Genomic DNA, 12,002 nt, shown 5'->3' on the forward strand with positions numbered 1-12,002 from the left:
TTGGCCAATCTATCGGCACAACCCGACTTGACACTACAGTATAGGTATGTGATGTCGAGGTGGGTTTGAATATTTCTTGTTACAGTCCGCCTTTGTTTTCTGTATTCTAGGTGCAGTGAGCAGGGAATGATACCTTCGATGAACAGGTCGATGTCAGTGCCAGATACAGGGCCCATGTGGGACATGCATACCTCAGCTTCACAGCCGTCAGGTGTGTTCTCAGCTGCCATCTGAGGGGAAAAAAAGCAGTGCAAATTCCTAATTGGGGATAATGCCGTGTTAACAATGTCCTTCTTTTGACTTGCATGTAGGCAGTGAAGCCAGTCTTTGGGACATAACAATGAATTCTTCTACTCAGGGTCCAACTCTGGAACAGCTTCAAAAGGTTTGTTCAGGGCAACCCTTACACCCCTATATTAGTTTGCCACATTTACACTGTTAAATGGATCCATGCACTGCTGGCTGTCATTTTAATGTGTTCTCTTTAGCTGCAGCAGGAGAGGCGAGAAGCTGAACTCAGGGCGAAGCGTGAGGAAGAAGAACAGCGTAAGAGGAGGGAGGAGAAGAGGAGGCAGCAGGAGGAACAAAAGAGAAGGGAGGATGAGGAGCTCTTCCGACGCAAGCAGGTAAAAAAAGGCTTGACCTTTCACCATAGCTTGTTTTCTTCCTATTTGTTTTCCATCAGCTTTGCAACTGTAACATATTTTGCGTGTCCCTCGGTAGTGTCGTCAGCAGCAGGAGCTGATCATGAAGCTGCTTCAGCAGAGCCCCCAGCAGCAGGGCCTTGGGGCAGGCAGCTCGAGCTGGAGTGGGGCTTCCTCCTCCGGACTGCCCAAAACAGGGAAATCCCAAACTCTGACTCTGCTCGAGATGCAACAACAGCGAGCCCAACAGAGGGACCGGGTAAGTCTCTTAACCGCTACAGTAGTTGAACTTATATAGTGAAGTTTTGTTGCATCTGTTTTGTAGCACTCCTGTCTTTCGATGGGGAGTTCCTCCCTGGGAAGCCAGTGGGCGGATGGCATTGGCATTTGGGGCGGGCCTGGAGGTATGGAGGGAAAAAGTGGCAGTGGCGGCATGGGCATGTGGGAGGAGGCTGTGAAGAACCAGGCCAGCCACCGTGGCAACGGTAATAACAACCTGGGCTTGAAGAACAGCCGCAGCAGCCCATCACTCAGGTACGTTACAATAACAGACCAGCCTGATGTTAACATTCAATTAGCACAACTGCTAACTAGGGCTGCGCAATATTGATGATATATACAATATAAATTTGGCTGACGATAGTGCTTTTAACACTATCGTGATAATGCATGTGGTTGACACAGTTTAGCTGTGTCTTTCAAATTTGACAGCGACAAGTGAACAAACGTGTACCGAAGGCATTGTAGCATTTCATTAGCTGCTAATGTCGCTCCACAGTGCATAGCCACTTCTTAGTCAGGAATCATTGTTTCCATGGCGGCAAATAACCTGCGTTTCTTACAAGTATCATCCCTGGAGGACGAGGGATAGCAAAACATGCTACACTACGCACCGTAGGAGGATAAGCTAAATGCAAGCTAAAGCTCTTGTATGTAAACAAAGTTGGAAGGATCGATACAAATTTCCACAGTAGGGATATGAAGTAAAATATCATTATGTGGTTGATACTGCAGTGGTTAGATTGATATTTTTATCATCAAACAAGTATTTTGTTGTTTTTATTGTTCACAAACTTAGGAAATAAGTCACCGGTCACGGGAGGACTTCAAGGGGAACTGCAGTTTTTTGGAATTTTGCCTATCGTTCACAATGACCATGAGAGACATGACAATGAATGTTATTTTTTTGGCATTCTAAATATTAAATAAATGCCATCAAAAGTCTGTTTACTATGGAGCCTATGGGAGCTGTGCAATTTCGCCTACAAAGCCTTTAAAAACATCCAAACACCTCCATTAAGGTTTTATGTACATGATGTAAGTGTATATGTAATGTAGTAACAGGCACATTTATAATCACATTTAATATTTACGGATTTTGATGGTTTTAAGCATACTTGGCGCATTAACTTTAAAAACGCATCTCAAAGTTAGCTTTTTTTCCATCTTCACTGATTATTACTCACTGCATTAGGATGCAGATTGCTAGGATGTTCATATATTCTCGTTTAGATGAAGAATGACCATAATCCTCACAAAGAAACAGGGTTGGGGTCAGGAGCAACCAAGCATCTTCTCATGTCGTTCTCGCCATTTCTTGGTCCTAAATGGTTGTCAAAGCGTACCAACTTGTCAGATTACGTCCTCAGACATCTTCTGTCCAGGTGAAATGCATGATTTATAAGCTACAATAAACTTCCAGGGAGCAAAGAAGTGAGGAAACACCTCGCCAGTCGATCATGTCGATATTGTACACAGGCTTCTGATCACAGCGCCGCTCTAAATAGTTTGTCTGCGTTAGCACTTCTAATAACAATATCGCTAATACTTGACTAATATTCAAGTCACGAAATGTAAATGGAGTAATGTGGGCGGGTTTTGAATGGTTTATTTATTGAATTTTATGTGTGAAATAGAGGATCTCCCATAAGCTCCCTTGTAAGAGGACTTTTATTAAAGTGTATTTACAAGTTGGAATGCATTAAATATATCCGTCGTCATGTCTGTGTTAACGCTTATAACTATCACTATTACTTGGTTAATATTCAAGTCGTGAAATGTAAATGGAGTATTGCTGGCGGTTTTTGGATGTTTATTGAGTTTTATGGGTGGAATAGAGGACCTTACATTGGCTTCATTGTAAGCTGACTATTTACATTTATTTACGAGTTAGAATGTTTTGTAAACCCTTTTGAAATGGTTCTATTATCAATAATACTGTAAATATTATTTTGTGATATACAGGTATATTGTTATCGTAGGAGACAGCACTGTTAATTGCAATATAGATTTTAGGCCATCTTGCTCATTCCTACTGCTCACATACACATGCCCCTCTCCAGCGACCAGTACTTGATGCGTCGTAAGCGGACAGACGAGGAGGACAAGCTGCTGAAGCTCTTGCAGGGCATGAAGCCTCAGGATGGCTTCACTACTTGGTGTGAGCAGATGCTGCACGCCCTCAACGCCTCTGCCAACAACTCCTCTTCTCCTCTGGATGGTAAAATTGAAGTACTTCTGTACTTTATTAATATGAATGACACCGACTTTGATTTTAACGGTTTGGTTTTGTGGTCATAGTTTCTACGATTGTGACCTACCTGAAAGAGGTGGAGTCTCCCTATGCAGTGTTGGACTTCATCCGGTCCTACCTGGGGGACACAGTGGAAGCCAAAGAGTTCGCCAAACAGTTCCTGGAGCGACGTGCCAAACAGAAAGCCAACCAACAGAGACAGCAGCAGCAGGTAAGCTTGGACTCTAGGAAAAAAAGAACAGAATAGTTCTGCGTTCATATTGGTGAAATATGAAACTCTCCTATTCTTGATTGTCCCAGCTATCAAAGGAAGTGGCTGGCCTGAACATGAACTTCCCTCTGCAGGTAAAAATGGACGCTCTTGCGCAAACCAGTTGCAATTGGGAGTGCATACGTCTTGATAGCACGCCTGCACCTTTTTTTCACAGGACTCCATGCGAGGTATGAACCCAAGCGCCCTGCAGTCTATGTTCCAGGCCAACCACATGGGCAAGGGTGGTCTCTATGACAACCAAGGAGGGAAGTTAAAAAAAAAACAGCCCATGATGCTGCACCCTGATCCCAGCATCTTAGGTATGTTATTTCCCTTTCCCTCCCCTCCTAGTTTGTTCCTTTTATAATCCAGTGTTTCTCTTCCCCACTAGCTCTGCTCTGTGATCAGTGTTAATTTCGTTGACTTATAATTTTCGTCTTAGTTACAACCTATTTCCTTTTGACAAAAATAAGACGATAATAAATCAAAACAAAATGCATTGATTAAAACATGACAAAATGAACTGACATTTTTGTTGACGAATAAAATCGAGACAAAAATGTTGACAGAAACTAAATCCAATCATATTCAATTTGGTATTGCAGATGGGTGGGACAAGTTTGGAATATATCCAATCACAGCTCTTTAACAACACACATATGAAAGAGAGGTGGTGTGAGTCACAAAGGCGGGCCAATCAGATGTTTTCCTTGTGAGATGAAGAAGTTGGACTTCTCATCGTCAAAACAAATATGTGTGGATTTAACATGTTCCACATCGTAATATGTTTACACCTACGAGAAAGTGAAAGGGACACATTTTATTGTTAATGCTATATGATGTCATCAGCAGGCAAGTCAATGTGTGTTTGCTGCTTCTGGGTCTCCCACGCTCATAAATAAATTATTGATGAAGGCATGCATCATTACGGCACTCTGTTTCACAACACATATACACTTTTTTGTCAGGGACGTAGCATAAAACAAATAGAAAAATGCCTGAAAGGTATTGCCAACCTGTGAGGCTAAAAAATTACTTAATACATAATTCGTGACCATAAGATCTAGCTACTTTTGTGTTAAACAAATGAATTGCAAGTAGTCTAAATACAGGTGCTTTCAAGAGGCTGTATCTTGTATACTTTATATTTTAGTCTACTAGATATATTGTAACAGTAGCTGCTTAAAGATGATGTAGTTTTGTTGAAATTGATTTAGATTACTAAAATTTGACTAAAACTAAAATATATTTTTGTCAAATAACTGACTGAAACTCTATGAATTTTCTCATTCGTCCATGTTATTGTAATCTCAGGGCATTCAATCGATCGCAACTGAACTGTTTGGTTTGTCTTTGAAGACGTTTCGCCTCTCATCCAAGCAGGCTTCATCAGTCATAAGTCTAAGACTAGATCGGACCAATCTAAGTCTATGAGCATGAACTGATGAAGCCGACTCGGATGAGAGGCGAAACGTCTTGTAAGACAAACCAAGCGGCCTAGTTGCGATAGGGGCGGCATAGCTCGGTTGGTAGAGCGGCCGTTCCAGCAACTTGAGGGTTGCAGGTTCGATTCCCGCTTCCGCCATCCTAGTCACTGCTGTTGTGTCCTTGGGCAAGACACTTTCCCACCTGCTCCCAGTGCCACCCACACTGGTTTAAATGTAACTTAGATATTGGGTTTCACTATGTAAAGCGCTTTGAGTCACTAGAGAAAAGCGCTATATAAATATAATTCACATTCACAAATGCCCTGAGATGACTGACGAAAAGAAAAAAAAAATGGTGTCAAAATTAACACTGTCTCTGATGCGACCCCTGCTTCCCTGTGCCTTCTCCCGCCTGCAGGCTACTCATTCCACAATACGGCCGAGTGTCTGAGCCTGAATGAGATGGAGATGGTGGAGGATTACTGATGTGACGCAGCGCAGCAGCAATAGCTACCTGAGGCCTTCTGTCTTTTAATCAGACAAAATGACGAATGTGCACTGCTAGGGGAACCTGGGGGTGGGGACGGGGGTAGGGATTTTGGGAAGGGAGCAAGCCTTAGAGGAGGTGCGGTGTGATCGGGCGGTTGCGGGTGCCCGTTTGGGGTTGCGCCCCCTGCCCCCGACACCTACTTTTCTCGTGGTTTTGATACACTGAGGCTTCCTGCTGCACCAGTTGATCACTTGAGCTGGTGCAAAATGGGGAGGGTTCAAAGAAAGATGGGTATCCTCTGGCACTCAACATTTTAAGCACCTTATAATGAACTAATGCACTTTAATGAGATGGGATTTGAATTTATTTTTTTTCGTGTGTGTGTGTGTGTGTGTGTGTCTGTGTGCGCGCGTGACCAGAATCAGTGTGCACACGCGGTATGTGTGAACACACAGTCTATGTGCGAACACACAGTCTATGTGCGTCGCAACTGGAAGTGTAGGAAAGGGGAAGTGTCGAGTGAGCTTTTCAAAGTCGGGACCTTTAAGTTGAGCGCAAATCCTTTCTCTCGAAAGACAAACACTGTTGATATTTCTCTTGTTTAGCATTTTTTTACGTTTATATAAAAAAGTAAAGCTATTGAAAAACGGATCACAAAAAACTTGAAGATTTGCACTTGCCTAAAAAATATTAAAGGATAAAAAAAATAAAAAAATGGGGGTTAGTTGTAGAAATGACTATTTTTGTGAATGTGTGTGTGAATGACTGACTTGTGATGATTGGTTCTTGTCAGTAATATACCAGTCTGCACAATGTCTTTTTTTTTTAGTTGCTACCAATATGTGTGTGACACACGAGGCCATTTATGACTTTTTAAAACGTTTTATTTTGTACTTTCATGTTCGTGTGTGTGTGCGTGTGTGTGTGCGCTACATGTGGAGTTAGAGAGAGAAAGGGCAATTGCACAACACATCCTTTCTCTCACCCTTCCTCTTAACCCCATTTTGGCGATAATGAAACGCATACACTTGTAAAATGTCAGCTTTGCGCTCCTCACACGACGGTCGCCGCTTGTTTATCCCTCAGTTGCGTTCCAATGTGAGGCGAATCACAGGAGACAATGTTTGCGTTTTTGTGTGTGTTCATTTACAGTTGATAGAAATGAGGCAAGACTACAGGTACTCATTTTGAATATATGTGCTTTTTTGTGTATGAATGCACATTTGTGCCTATAACTTGGATCGGGTGCGTGGCCATTGAGACATTAGCTCTTTTTTGAGAGTGAGTGTGGCATGTCAGTGCTCAGCACAGTGTATGTCAAGCGTGTATGTTTTTTGTTTTTTATACATAAATCTATATCGTAAATGTTTCTAGTTCAGTCGAGGGGTGATCCATCCAAAGGTTAGTGCGTTACTACTCCTGGGGTGTGATCACGTTGCCTTTTGTCAGCTCTCGAACTTGTGAATGAAAGGTGTCGAGTTTCTGACGCTTGAGGAAAAAAAATGATACAGCATCTTAATGTGCAGGTGCACACCACGGTGCATGTCATGTTAGCATTGTGTTACTTGTTTGTTGTTGCAATTTGATAATGACGAGTTTTCTTTTTTATGAGAAATATATAAATGAACATATACATTATATACAAAGTTTAAAAAGTATTTGGACTAAGATAATGAGCACTTGGGGCTGCTATTTTTGTTTTTTTTTTCTTAATTTTTTTGTTTTATTTCATTCTCGCCATGTGAAGTGTGTATTATTTCTTAAGAAAATATTGAATGTATTCCAAAAAATGACAAGAAACCCGTGCTGATATTTTTTTCCTCCAGAAGATTTCAAAAATGGAAACAAAATACAAAAAAGCTTCAAAGATTTTTTTTCTATTTTTAGTAGACTGTGGAGGAGGGGGGGGAACTGGGGATAGATACAGTTGAACACACTGCCTCTACAATCCTGGTCCACAAATGGTGACTAAGAATTAAAAGAAAGGACTATTTCTATTCCATACTGGATCTTTGGTTGTTTACAAACCACATGGATATCTGTGGGTGCATTTTTACTTCATTTTTTTTGGATCATGTTTTTTCATATTTCCCATGTTAAGTGGGTGTGGTTTGCAAGTGCGCTTCTGCCATTCGGACAGTGAGTGCTGTTGGACACAAATCCTCCTAACTGGAGTTTTTTGGGACTGCCGTGGATCCTCAAATGGGGAGCACAGTGGGGAAATCCCAGGATTAACCTTCATTGTTTTAGTTTTTTTAGGGGTGGGGGTGGGGGGGGGGTTTGCTCGTGGAATGGAGTGCAGGTCGACACCAGTTGGAGGAGGTATTGAGAGGCGATAGGAGTCTTGGGCTCAGTCCTTACCAGCACTCACCCTGCCCTCACCAACTCACCTATGCACTTTTGTTCAATTCAAGCTGTGAGGTACCATTTTTTTGGGGGGGGGGCACAGCAGGAGGAAATATATTTCCAAAATGAACCGAAAGACTGGAGTCCCCTGTACATAAGCATATTTTTATATCACTCATCGTAGTTGACGGAGAGAAAACATGCAAACAAATGAAGGAAAACTCATGTCGAGTGAATGTTTTGGAGAAAAACATTTGGAAAAGAAAAAAATAATTTCCCTGAGACTTGAGCTGATGGGAAAGGAAAGAACAGAACTGAGCAGTTTCAGGACTATTGGCAAAATAGACATTGCAGTGGCCATAAGATTGTTTTCAAGGGCAGTGATTTTTTTGTTTTGTATTTTGAGGCGGTGTCTGCTCAGCTGCCTTGAGAATGACGACGCAAAGACAAATCTTAGGTTCTGGTAAGGCGTACATGCTCGATCTATTAAGACTGTTTGCTCAATGTACTCATGTCTTCTTCTTCACCCAGGAGCTTGGCCGTGCTTGCTGCCCCCTGCAAAGAGGATCTAACCCACGGCCAAACGGACAACAAACCCTCAGCGTCCTCCTGAAACGACCCGACCGCCGCCACGGCGACTTCAGAAGCTGCAGGAGCGTGAAGTCCTTTGAGATTTTTGACCTTCGACGCGATGTTGTCACCCACCTCGGCCTGGCTGGTCCTGATGAGGTCTTAACCTAATGGAGCCAGTCTGGACAGCAAGGACAGCTGGATTGGGTTCTAGTGAATGAGAAGCCACCATGAAGCTGTGGATTTGGATGGACTAAAGACTTGTACAAAAACTTTGACACATGTTCATACACACACTTAGCTACATGTCACATAGATTCCAAAGGGGTTGAAGAAACACTACATGTCACTGGGTCACACACTGCATCTCAGATAATGCAAGGCTTTGTAAATAATGTATACCTTTTGTGTTTTTGAGGTTCCCACCTTCGAGTCCGTTTTGCTTTAATCCTCCAGTTCAACATGCCTTAAAACTGTACAGTTGGGTCCTGAATGGCAAACAGATAAAATGGGATAATGTGCTAAAGTCGGACACCACTTTGTCTGAGAAATGACAACAAAAGCGCCTTTGTGCGTTTTTCTTCAGAACAGAACGACAAGCTTTTCTTGACCCTGATATATGTATATTTCTTCTTTTGTTTGGCTGCTGGTTGGTGTTTTTTGTTTCTTTGGTTTTGGTTTTGGTTTTCTTTTATTGAAGAGTGGGTTTGTAGCGATAATTGTAGACTGAATTAGGACTGGAGTCTGTCCTGTTAGGAGCTGAGCTGAAAAGGCCCAAAAGCACACTTTTGTTTCCACGCAATGCAACATGTTAAACCTTGAAGCGAACTAGATAATTCTCGAATATCAATGAACGTTCTGACAGTTCCCCAGAATTTGGTGCCTAAATTGGATATTTGGTTTTCATCAATTATCCACATGGTGGTTTTACTGCAAACAGTGCTGCAAAAATGCTATTAGATCTGACGTTTAGTTGAAGTTTGTGTCTGATTAAAGAATTACAAATTTGGAAATTAATTTGCTGCATTTCAAATAAACTTAAAATAAATAACTGTGACAGCTTCAAATTTGATCCGGTTTTCTGTAGCTTCAAGAAAAACACTGGTCCAAATAATCCTAATTTAACAAAATCTAATTTATTGACTTCCCCGAGAAGTAAAATGACGTATATAAAGGGTCAGCTCAGTTCCTTTCGCTTTAGTCTTCGATTTTTTTTTTTTTTTTTAGAAAAAGGTAACTATAAGCCGAACCGAAGAGAGCAACCGAAATATATGTACATATTTTTTTTGTCTGAAGAAAAAAATAAATAACAGTTAGCAACAGTCCTTTTCGTTGTACTTGACTGAAATCACGCCCGGTGCCACAAAGTGAATCTCGCGATACTTGTGTAACGCATGGCCGCCTAAGGTGGTCGGGTCTTCTCCGATGGGAAAAATTGCGCTTCGGAAGTGAAAAACGCGTTCACATAACCAGTAACCGTTGCGAAAACTTCACCTCGACCCGGGAAGGATTTAAACCACTGTTGGTGAAACTGAAGCTTGACCGAGAAAGCCACAACTCGGGTAGGTAACTGTTAGCATATGCTAAAGCTAACATAAGTTGCACTGCTAGTATTTACATAAACGTTAGCATGTACTAATGTTAACATACGGTGCAACGCTGCTTTTTTACATAAACGTTAGCATATACTATTGTTAACATAAGGTGCAATGTTGCTATCTACATAAATGTTAGCATATACTAATGTTAACATGAGGTGCAATGTTGTTATTTACATAAACGTTAGCATATACTAATGTTAACATGAGGTGCAATGTTGTTATTTACATAAACGTTAGCATGTAGTAATGTTAACATAAGGTGCAATGTTGCTATTTACATAAATGTTAGCATATACTAATGTTAACATAAGGTGCAATGTTGCTATTTACATAAACGTTAGCATGTACTAATGTTAACATAAGGTGCGATGTTGCTATTTACATAATCGAGCGCCTGTTTTGTTGTGCCCATGTACTATACTGCTAAGCATATTTGAAAGCTAACTGTGTGACACATTATTTATATTTGTAGCAAAACATAGGGAACAGCAATTGGATGGCTACAGGTGGTGTTCCATAGCTGAATGTTAACAGCGTGCATTTGCATTGTTTGTTGAATGAGCAAGTTGTCACCTTCTAATAGGACACCCCTTGACCTTTTTTTCGCAGGCCCTGTCTTGCGGGTGCTGTGATGTCCTCGCCCGCCAGCCTATTCAGAAAGCCACACTGCAGAAAGAAGTCTGACCCCAGCTATACATCGCTGACTACCCGCCACCTGGGGGTGCACGTCGTAGGCTGCCCTGAGGAACAAAAACATGGCGGACACTGGTGCCAACTTGGACGACAGAGTAGTGGAAGCAAATAGCGAGTACCCTCAACAGGAGCCGGTGCCAGAGGTTGACGAAGGAACCATCTCTCCCGCCAAACGTGCTCGGTTGTGCGACAAGGCACAAGGGCAGGATTGGATCCTCGACCCTCCTGTGATGCATGGAGATACACCAGGACAAGCAAACATGGAGCAGGATGACCAAAGTAAATGAGCATTTATATACTTATGGGGAGACAATATTACTTACTTAGCCTTAAATCAGGTCACATGCTTTGCGTCTCTCAATGGTTGAGAGACAACCATAAGGGGGCATGCTAGCACGTTATTGTTTAAAAACGGCAAAGCTATTGCCCAATGTTGTCTATTGATGAGGGAATTATGTTTTTGAACCTTTGCTTGAAATCATGTTCTCAAGGAGCTCCCCTCCACGCCGATGATAAAGTGACGGTGAAGGCTGCAAGTATGGACACTCAGGGGGAGCAGTGCCCTCAAAATGGCAACATAGGCAATGATGCTCCTTCAAAGGAAGAAGAGATGCAACCAGAAGAGAAGGATGAGGTGACTGAAGTGACTGATGAGGTGCCTGAAGCCCAACAGTAAGTGGAGGAATTGTAAATATAATTTTATTAGTGTCTCTCTGATAGTGCTTCTTTGCCCATAGCCTTGCCTTCGACTTCTCCCAGACTCCCCAAGTGCTGACTAGCTCCTGGAGTGAATACTCCAACTTCCCAGAGAATTACCTCAAAGGCTGCAAATGGTAATAATGATAATACCAGTAATATAATTCGATTCCTGGGCTCGGGATCTTGCTGTGTTGAGTTTGCATGTTCTCCCTGTGACTGCGTGGGTTAAAGTTAAAAGTAAAAGTACCACTGATAGTCACACACACTAGGTGTGGTGAAATTACCACCTGCATTTGACCCATCCCCTTGTTCCACCCCCTGGGATGTGAGGGGAGCAGTGAGCAGCAGCGGTGGCCGCGCTTGGGAATCATTTTGGTGATTTAACCCCCAATTCCAACCCTTGATGCTGAGGTCCAAGCAGGGAGGCAATGGGTCCCATTTTTATAGTCTCTGTTGTGACTGGGCCAGGGTTTGAATCACGACCTACCAATCTCAGGGCGGACACTAACCACAAGGCCACTGAGCCGGTTCCCTTTGGGTACTTCCTCCCACCTCCAAAGACATGCTGGGGATATGCTGTTTGTCATCACGAAATTGGCCCTAGTGTGTGAATGATTGTCTATTTGTGTTGGCAATGCGATGAGGTAGCGGCTTGTCCAAGGTGTACCCTGCACCTGGGATAGGCTCCACTCCCCCCGGACCCCAGAAGGGACAAGGGGTAGAAAATGGATGGTTGGCTGGATATT

At 42.5% G+C, this 12,002-nt stretch overlaps 1 protein-coding gene across 3 annotated transcripts in view; it reads left to right on the forward strand.

Moving 5' to 3' along the window:
- gigyf1a (GRB10 interacting GYF protein 1a) overlaps positions 1-9,585 on the forward strand; it is a 29,829-nt gene extending 20,244 nt beyond the window's left edge. For all 3 annotated transcript variants that reach the window (XM_062065381.1, XM_062065383.1, XM_062065382.1), the window contains exons 16-26: positions 111-211; positions 312-385; positions 489-626; positions 724-903; positions 970-1,178; positions 2,987-3,144; positions 3,225-3,388; positions 3,478-3,522; positions 3,606-3,750; positions 5,276-8,156; positions 8,225-9,585. In XM_062065381.1, the coding sequence (XP_061921365.1) occupies positions 111-211; positions 312-385; positions 489-626; positions 724-903; positions 970-1,178; positions 2,987-3,144; positions 3,225-3,388; positions 3,478-3,522; positions 3,606-3,750; positions 5,276-5,343 (1,282 nt within the window). In that variant the 3' untranslated portion in view covers positions 5,344-8,156; positions 8,225-9,585. The remainder of the gene's footprint in view (positions 1-110; positions 212-311; positions 386-488; positions 627-723; positions 904-969; positions 1,179-2,986; positions 3,145-3,224; positions 3,389-3,477; positions 3,523-3,605; positions 3,751-5,275; positions 8,157-8,224) is intronic.
- Positions 9,586-12,002: the final 2,417 nt, after the last annotated feature.

The sequence above is a fragment of the Entelurus aequoreus genome, linkage group LG12 (genome assembly GCF_033978785.1).
Source record: "Entelurus aequoreus isolate RoL-2023_Sb linkage group LG12, RoL_Eaeq_v1.1, whole genome shotgun sequence".
Taxonomy (NCBI): domain Eukaryota; kingdom Metazoa; phylum Chordata; class Actinopteri; order Syngnathiformes; family Syngnathidae; genus Entelurus; species Entelurus aequoreus.